Raw genomic sequence first — 9,581 nt, 5'->3', positions numbered from 1 at the left:
ACTGAGTCTGCCCCCTGAGTGTGTCCCTTATGGATCTGAGGAGTTGTAATCTGGATGGTCCCACTCTGCCCACTGGGTACACTGGCTCTTGGATCTCTAAGGAGGTGCTAATTTAGCCTCTGTCTGAGGCTACCCAGCAGGAGCTATGGAGAGATCTGCAGATTCCTCTTCTTGTTTGGGGTTTGGAGGTGCCCAAATGAGGCCCAGCTGTGAAGCAATGCAAGCTGCTGTGGTGCCTTGGGCCTTCTCTTGGAAGTTCTGGGTCTGTCTGGCCCAGCTGCAGTTTGTTAGGTAATTTTCAGATTGCAAAGGGCCAGGGCATTCATATGCAAAAGCCTCTGCTGCAGCTTGGGTGGGGCGGGGTCTCAGGGGATCATCCGGGCGGAGCAAGCAGCTATGGCTGATCCTCAGCCCTGCCCTAAGGGGCCCTGCGTCTCAGTGTCCTGGTAATTGCGGCAAGCACCTCCCAGAGAAAGCCGCCCTCGAGTTCCGAGTTCTGCCGCTGCCAGACCGTCCAGTCTCTCCCCGCACGAGTCCGGGTCCCCAGAGAGTTCCCGGAACCGGAGTTCAGAGCAGTCGGGGGCTTGTGGCTCCCTCCCAATTCAAAAAGATAGCCGTGTCCTCAGTCGCCAGCCCTTGCCGCATGCGCCTCCGTACCTCTGCACTCCACTTCCGCAACTCCTCTGAGTCTCAGTGTGCTTTTCTCTTTCCTTCTAGTTGTAGAATTTCCACTCAGCCAGCCTTCCTGTAGTTCTGGATGATGTCCGTTTTGTCTTTTAGTTGTACTTTTGTATTTGTTGTGGGAGGCAGCAATTTCTGGTGTTTACCTATGCCACCATCTTGGTTTCCCCCCAAGTCAACTTCTTAAAAAACTCCTGTTAATATTGATATTTTGACCTTTTCCCATGAGTCATGAATGGCATCTAGAAGAGTGAATTCTTTTCAGAAGGTTTCAGTTTACTTTGCCCAGCTCCATGAAAGGAATCACTATGGCAGGGGTGGGAATATCTGGCCCAAAGGCCATATAAGGCCGAGGAATCATTTGGTCTGGCCCTGTCAAGGCATTAGGGGTGAGTTAATTAAATGTTTGACCATATGTAACAGGCTAATTTTTAAGTTGATAATTTTGTGTGGCCCACGAATGATGTTACAAATATCCAAATGGCCCTTGGCAGAAAAAAGGTTCCCCACATCTGATCTATGGCATCCATAGCCTTATGAAATGTTTTTCTTTAGTAATAAGATTTTAAAGTCAAAATTCTTTTTTGATCCATGGGCTGCAGAAAGGATGTTGTGTTACCAGGCATGAAAACATTAATCTCGTACCTCTCCATCAGATCTCCTGGGTGACCAGGTATAGTGTCAATGAGCAGTAATATTTTGAAAGGGATATTTTTCTCTGGCAGATTAGATTTAGCATAACTTTTGGAATGGTAAATGAGCATTGGTTTCAACTTGAAGTCCCCTGCAGCATTAGCCCCTAACAAGAGAGTCAGCCTGTCCTTTGGAGTTTTGAACCCAGACATTGACTACACTCTCTAGTTATGAAAAATCCTTCCTACATGGCATCATCTTACAATATAAGGCTGTTTTGCCCTGGCCAGTGTGGCTCAGTTGGTTTGGAGTTGTCCTGTGCACTGAAAGGTTGCAGTTTGGTTCCTAGTCAGGGCACATGCCCAGGTTTCGATCAATGTTTTGCTCTCACATCAATATTTCTCTTTCTCCCCCTCTCTCTAAAAATCAGTAAAAATATATTTTTAAAAAGCAATATAAGGTTGTTTTGTCTGCGTGGAAAACGTGTTGTTTAGTGTAGCCACCTTCATTATCTTAGCTAGATCTTCAGGATAACTTGCTGCAACTTCTTCATCAGCACTTGCAGGTCCACCTTGCACTTTATGTCATAGAGATGGCTTCTTTCCTTAAACCTCCTGAAGTAACCTCTGCTAGCTTCCTCACCTCTCTCAGCCTTCATAGAATTGAAGAGAGTTAGGCTTTGCCCTGGATTAGGCTTTGGCTTAAGGGAATGTTGTGGCTGATTTGATCTTTAATCCAGACCACTAAAACTTTCTCCATATCAGCAATAAAGCTGTTTCACTTTCTTATCCATGTATTCACTGGAGTAGCACTTTTAATTTCCTTCAAGAACTTTTCCTTTGCATTCACAACTTTGCTAATTGTATGGCCTGTGTTGGCTTTCAATATGTCTTCTTCACTAAGCTTAAGCATTTCTAGCTTTCCAGTTAGAGAGCCATGTAACTATCCTTTTGCTTGAATAATCAGAGGCCATTGTAAGGTTATTAATTGGCCTAATTTCAATATTGTTGTGTCTCTTGGATTAAGGAGGCCTGAGGAGAGGGAAAGAAATGAGGAGCTGGTGGCGCGGGGGGCGGGCAGGACATGACCAGTTGGTGGACATGACCAGTTGGTGGAGTTGTGGGCATGGTTCATGGCTCCCCAAAACAATTACAATTGTAACATCAAAGATTACTGATCACAGATCACCATAACATATAATACAGTCCTGTGTTGCTTAGCAATGGAGATACCTTCTGAGAAGTGTGTCATTAGGCATTTTTTGTCATTGTGCAAACATCATAGAGTGCACTTACTCAAACCTAGATGGTACACCAGCATTACCACAAACATAAATATTATATTGTACTCCAGTGTTACAATGACTACAACATCACTAGAGATAGGACAATTGTAACACAAGGTAAGCATTTATGTTTCTAAACATATCTTAAAACAGAAAAAATATAGTAAAATACAGTATAAAAGATAAAAAATGGTACACCTGTATAGGGCACTTACCATGAGTGGAGTTTGCCGGACTGGAAGTTGCTCTGGGTGAGTCAGTGAGTGAATGGTGAGTGGATGTGAAGGGCTAGGACATGACACTGCTGTAAATTTTATAAATACTGTACACCAGCATTACCACAAACATAAATATTATATTGTACTCCAGTGTTACAATGACTACAACATCACTAGAGATAGGAATTTTTCAGCTCCATCTTATGGGACCACCTTTTATACGCAGTACATAGTTGCAGCACATGACTATAATGAAAAAGTTTGAGGTATTGTGAGAATTACCAAAATGTGATGCAGACACACAAAGTGAGCAAATGCTGCTGGAAAAAATGGTGCCCATACACTTGCTCAACGTGAAGTTGCCACAGACCTTCGATTTGTAAAAAATGTAATATTTGTCAGTGGATTAAGGCAAAGCACAATAAAATGAAATATTTCTGTATAATGACTTTGGTTATATTAGTATTCAGGATCAACATCATTAGTTTACATTTACATCCTTAAGTGTATATCAATTCACAGTGGAACCACAAGCACACAGATGCTTAATATTGCAACTCCTCAGGCCTCTCCTCTGGAATGGAGACCGAGATACCTGGGAAGTCTTATTTTTACAAGTTTCCAAGATGGTCTTATGAGGAAAGTTTGGAAAATAATGTGGGTTTGGGGAGGGGGTAATTTGTTTTTTCTGACTTTAGTTTTATTGAGATAAAATTTACAATTTGGAATATTTCTGTCACCCCAGAAAGAAACCTCATGCCCATTTTCAGTCACTTCCTTTCTCCTCCCTTCTCCCCCAGCCCTAGGCATCCACTGATCCACTTTCTGTCTCTGTAGACTTGCCTATTCTGGACATTTCATATAAATGGAATCATGCAAAAAAATAATAAAAGATAAACGGGATCATGCAATATGTCATCTTACGTATCTGGCTTCTTTGACTTATCTTAATGTTTTTGAGGTTCATCCATGTATCCATACTTTATTCCTTTTTATTGCCAAATAGCATTCAATTGTATGGAAACAATGTCTTAATGTGATTATTTTACATGATACTTTTATTCAAATGATTGTCTTAGTTTTTTCATTTTTTTCTTAGGGTGTGTTTTCTTATGTGTAATTGTCCTCTAGTACCATGTAAAGCCCCTGTTATGTGTTCTTCTCTATTGTTCAAACAGTTTATTTGTACTATTAATTTCTCCTTGAAGAAATCTTTTCTCTGACCTGCTCCAGGCTACCTCAGTGAGGACGAGGTGACTCCAGGCCTCCTGCATAGTTGTCATCTTGGGAGCTTTTTCGGCATCATAGGGATTCCTTTGACTTCACTTTTGTATTGGACTTCCTTTTTCCTGGATAAAAAAATGTCTTTTTCTTTCTTAATGTACTTCAATTTGGTGTAGCAAATCCCTCTTTCTGGGGGAAAAAAAAAAAAGATTTATGGGAGATAAACTGTAAAAAAGTTTTATTTGATTTTTGGTTCTTGTGATTCACCCAGAAAAGGGTTTTCTTTGAGGGGTCAGGTTAAGTCATTTCAGCTTTTAACTCATACTTTAGCCTCATACTTAATTGATAGTTTGAGTGAGCATTAAAAATTTTAAAGATAATTAAATGTAGATTAGAAATTTTTTTTCTCAGAATTTTAAAGGCACTGCTCTATAGTTGAGAAGTCTGATATCATTTTGATTCTTAATATTTTATATAAAACATGTTTTTGTTTGGGGCTGGATGCTTTGTTCTTTTCTTTGTGCCCAGGTACTTCACAGGCCTTTTCAATCTCAAAGCTCATGTCTTTCATGACAGAGAAATGTATGTCTAAGATCTCTTTTCATTTGTTTGTTTTTAAGATCTCTTTTTAGAGTATCCTGTTCTTTTTATTTCAGAGAGGAAGGGAGAGGGAGAGAGAGATAGAAACATCAATGATGAGAGAGAATCATTGATAGGCTGCCTCCTGCACACCCCCCCTTTGGGAATCAAGCCTGCAACCCGGGCACATGCCCTGGCCAGGAATCGAACTGTGACCTCCTGGTTCGTAGGTTGGCGCTCAATCCCTGAGCCATGCTGACTGGGCAGAACAGTTCAGTTTTGTTGAACATACACATTCCTGGACCCTACCAGGAGAAAGTTTCAGGGAAAAATGTTTAAACTAACTGCTGCTTTCTGATGGTGGAGGTGGCCTAACTTAGTTATGCTGCTGAAAGGTGGTGTCCATTTGTATATACCAGACACACACACAGGAGATGTCCATAGTTCAGCTGCATTTTTGTCCTGAGTAATTAAGAGTTCCATTTCAGGTAAGTCCTCTGTGACTCGGCCCCATTTGGTTGGAATAGAGGATCTACCACAATGATTCTCAAACTGAGGATATCAGAATCTCCTGAGATGCTTGTTAAAAATGTAGGCTCCGGGATTTCACTCTCCAGTTTCCATTCCTTAGATCTGGGAAACGATTTTACATGTTTAATAGGCATCCTCTGTTATCCTGATGCAGATGGCCAGTGCGCCATATTTGGAGATCCGCTAATCTAAGTTTGTTACCAATAATGTTCCTGAAAGTTTTGAGGGGTTGGGTTGGGCTGAGAAAATTAAATATCTTGTTTTTTGTATTGTTTAAATATAATTAGTTCCTAAAAGAATAGTAATAAGGATAAGCAGTGCAGCTCTGAGAGCTAGGCAACCAAGACTTTGTACTGTAGAGGGCCCAGCGCTGGTGTTCTTCCAGTCAAGTCCCAGTTCACAGGAGGAGGGGTCCCGGAGGACATCCCCACCTGGAGTCGAGCCCTTCCAGGTCACATCTGGGTACTTAGTACTCTGTAATTCCTTGCCCGTGTCCACTTTCCTCCTAGGCCCAGGGGATAACTAAGTTTTACCAAATAGTCTCTTCCCTTAACCTTTTCTCTTGCCTACCAAAACAATTCCTCTATGCCTTTGCTACTTTATATTAGCAGTTCTCAAAAAAAAAAGCAGCATTAATTGCATCTCCTTTGACATTGAGGAAATGACCCTCAACGTATAGTTTTATGTAAGATTCGAGATGGCTTATTAACATCTGATATACTGCAGTGTTTTAATTGTAGTAAGTTTTGCTAGAGCAGTGGAAAGCTACAACTTTCCAAACAGTAGGGAAGTTGTGGTTCCCCTGCTGTGCTCCTCCTCTGTAGCAGCCAGGAAGAAGGAATCACGTGTTCCATATTATCTCTTCAGAAGGGCCTGGGGAAAAGAGAGAAAGGAAGAGATTAACTGACTTAATTTAACACTTGGAGCCATAAATCATGTGTTGCAATATGGTGATAGGATGTTGCATCAGAACATGGATGTGGCCGTTGTAATGCAGTGGGTAGCACAACCATGGGAGGCTTTGTGGTGCTCTCTGTCTTTCAAGTCTGCACCCCTCCTGCCCTGCAAGGAGAAAGGTGTTATTTTGGTTACATGTACCTCCCGATCATTTTGTTCTCTCCGCCGAGGGCACGTGCATTTCTTTATGGGTGAAAGTTTGCCACAGACATCATTGTACCGGGTCCCAGCACCCTCTTGTGTCCTGTGGTCACGTACCAGCAGGGAGGTGTTGGGTTTCCTCACATCTTCCTGGAAGTCTGTAGGGAAAGCTGGGAGGTGTTATGGCAAAGCTTACGTGTAATGTCTTTACTCTCGGAACCGTTAGTTTTGAAAGTGTATGTAATATTTCCTGAGTATTTCACATTGCTTTTATCTCAAGATTTGAAAGATAGTAAGTGACCAGGAATTTGTCCCTGAGAAACAAAATTGAAGATTGACAGTAATGATAAGGGTAGGAGAATGCAGTGTATTTCAGCAAAATTCTTGATAATCAAAGCAGATTTTGGTAGTTAATTGTTTCTTTATTGTTGTTTTTGCATTTTTTAACACATGACAATATCAAAATTAAATTTTACATTTAAAGCATAAACTCTTGAGGACAGGGCTAATGTCTTAATTATATGGTAGTGCAAGTAGTAGTATCCATGGAGGTGGGTGGGAAAGTGAAGGAACTTAGGCAAAGGATTGACAGATGATGAAAAGAAATAACCTTAAATTCTGATAAAGCTGGGTTTGGAGGATGTGGTTTAGATTTGTGACAGTGGGTTTTTCAATATGAACTCTAGAATTAGTCAGACTTGCCCACCAGTAAAATGTAGCATTTGATCTCCACAACCCTTCCTCCTTGAGGGTCACACCCTATAAAACTCCAGGAATAGAGAAACCACCTGGTTCTCAAAGATGGAAAGAGAAGGAGCTGAGCAAAATGTGCAGTTGCTCTCCCCTACTTGATGGTGAGGGAAGTTGCTCCTCCCGGGAAGGAGGAGGGGAAAGAAAGCAAAAACGTTACACACTACTGGCATTCCCCCCCACAGAAGAAAGTAACTTAGTGGGAGGAAGCATTCCTGCTCTAACAGAGTGATAGTGGTGTGGTAGTTCTTAGGATATTGTAACAGGACATTAAAGCAAATTTTAATGATTTGTAAATTATTTTCATGATTCACTGAATTAAGGAGACATGCTCTTAAAAGACAGTGTGATAGTTTGGAGTATGGCCTTTAAGTCCATATCTTCTGAAATATTTAAAGGTGAACTGATAGGATATCTAAGCTCTACCTCAAAATAATCCAGGGACTGGAGAGGTATACTGTAATTAGATTATTGATGTTGTGTTAGTTGTGTTAGGTGATGGGCATATGGGGTTCATTGTATTACCTCTAGTAAAATGAAAGTTCAATCTGATTCTAAACTTCACTATTAGCTATGTGTCCTCAGCAACTTGCTCTACCTGAGTCTCTGTTTCCTAATCTCTGAAATGAGGGTAATAAAATCTACCATAATGACCATTGTGATTATTCAATTAACATAACACATTATGTGCCGACTACGTAACACACAGGAGTTGCTCAAAAATTGGTAGTTTACTATTCTATCTATAAATAGGAGGAAATCAATATTTCATCTTCCTTAAACATGAAATGTTTGCTTTCTTGGTGAGGTGTGTATGTATTTTCCCCAGGTGACTGTATTAACTTGGATTTTGTTTTGACAGCTCAGATGCCTCAAAGGCCAGAGGGGCTTCTTGGGCCAACCCCCTTTTGATGGAATCCACATTGTCAACCACTTAATAGGAGATGATGACTCATCCCATTCCTCTGATGAAGATCTCATAGAGAATTCCTTGCAGGAGAGTGGCATTGGTTTTCCTTTGCACAGAAAGTCTGGCGCGATGTCTTTAGACCCCACTGTGGCAGATGGTAGTGAAAGCGAAACAGAAGACAGTGTGATGGAGACCAGAGAGGGCAATCAAGTGGATCAAAAGGAACAGCCCCCAAGAAAGAGAGAATCGTACTCAACCACTGTCTGACCATCACTGTGAACTAGACTGGATTTTTTTAAAGGATCAGTTATATGATTAAGGGTTTTTGGGGACATATCTGTTTCATATGTACATATATATATTTTTCAATCTTATCTGCCTTTTGATCTTTGCCAAACCGTCACCACTGACTGACCATTGCCATAAAGTAGACTGGACTATGGTTAATGTGAAAAATAAGGTTCTAGCAGTATTACTGAATCTTAATGTTTCTTGTGTAGAAAATGTAATTATATCTATATGTGGAAACCATTTTGAAGTTCTGAACTATGGGAAATTTAATTTTCTTCAGACAAAACTGCTCTTGTGCAATATTTTATGCTTAGTAAACAAATTGTATATTTATGTTTATCAATTTGTTTTCAGGGCAGCTGTCTACAAACATTTGACCAAGACACACATCAGATTTATCTTATGCTTTGTGTTTGAGGGAATTTTCCCCCCAATTGAAATTACTGCTTTATTAGTAGACCACCGAAAGTTCCCAAACACAGTGTCTTTTTCCCATATAATGTTTTACATACAAATTAAGGTTAACTGTCTTGAGAGTTTTAAGTTCCGTTTGAATTTCTAATTTTTATGTGCATATCATATGATACTTCCATATATTGCTTATTATCCAGCGCAGTAAGTTAACTACAAATATATTGTTTTTTGTACATAATTTATAAATCTGCATCACCCAACATTGAACATCATTTTATATGGAGAATGTACATGTTGCAAAGTGACTACCTTCAGCATTCTAACAGGACTTCTGTAAATACAAAGTTAAAAGGAAATTGAAAATAAAACCAAACACTAATATTTTAATAGTTTTAGTACTTTGCTTAGCATTCAACACTAGCAGATTTATAACTGATGCTTGCTCAAAAACACTATTGGTAAGACCTTTTAACTTCACATGTATGAAACTAATAAATTGTCCATGATTAAAGAAGTTATAGCACGCATTACTTAGTGCTAATATTCTACTTAATATAAATTAAGCAATGGATTGAAGTCCAAGATACCGAACAATAATATCTACACATCATTATCTTCAGATTCTTTAATTACTAATCTATAGATAAAGCCATAAGAATTATTGTCTACCAATTCTTCCCTTTTTTTTATCATCTAGACTATTTTTTCCTAGGAAACTGAGTATCTATCATTGATAAATTGGTATCTGGCTTCTTTGACTTATCTTAATGTTTTTGAGGTTCATCCATGTATCCATACTTTATTCCTTTTTATTGCCAAATAGCATTCAATTGTATGGAAACAATGTCTTAATGTGATTATTTTACATGATACTTTTATTCAAATGATTGTCTTAGTTTTTTCATTTTTTTCTTAGGGTGTGTTTTCTTATGTGTAATTGTCCTCTAGTACCATGTAAAGCCCCTGT

General features: G+C 39.6%; 1 protein-coding gene across 13 annotated transcripts in view; it reads left to right on the top strand.

Moving 5' to 3' along the window:
* Window positions 1-9,001, top strand: part of EVI5 (ecotropic viral integration site 5) — a 222,915-nt gene extending 213,914 nt beyond the window's left edge. For 9 of the 13 annotated variants that reach the window (XM_014550019.1, XM_014550018.1, XM_014550017.1 and 6 more), the window contains one exon: window positions 7,862-9,001. In XM_014550019.1, the coding sequence (XP_014405505.1) occupies window positions 7,862-8,176 (315 nt within the window). In that variant the 3' untranslated portion in view covers window positions 8,177-9,001. The remainder of the gene's footprint in view (window positions 1-7,861) is intronic. The other 4 variants (XM_014550028.1, XM_014550026.1, XM_014550025.1 and 1 more) reach the window with 3 other exon arrangements.
* The last annotated feature ends 580 nt before the right edge of the window (window positions 9,002-9,581 follow it).

Source organism: Myotis brandtii, unplaced genomic scaffold, assembly GCF_000412655.1.
Source record: "Myotis brandtii unplaced genomic scaffold, ASM41265v1 scaffold58, whole genome shotgun sequence".
Taxonomy (NCBI): domain Eukaryota; kingdom Metazoa; phylum Chordata; class Mammalia; order Chiroptera; family Vespertilionidae; genus Myotis; species Myotis brandtii.
The sequence above is the reverse complement of the archived record's forward strand: the minus strand, read 5'-3'. Positions and strand labels throughout refer to the sequence as shown.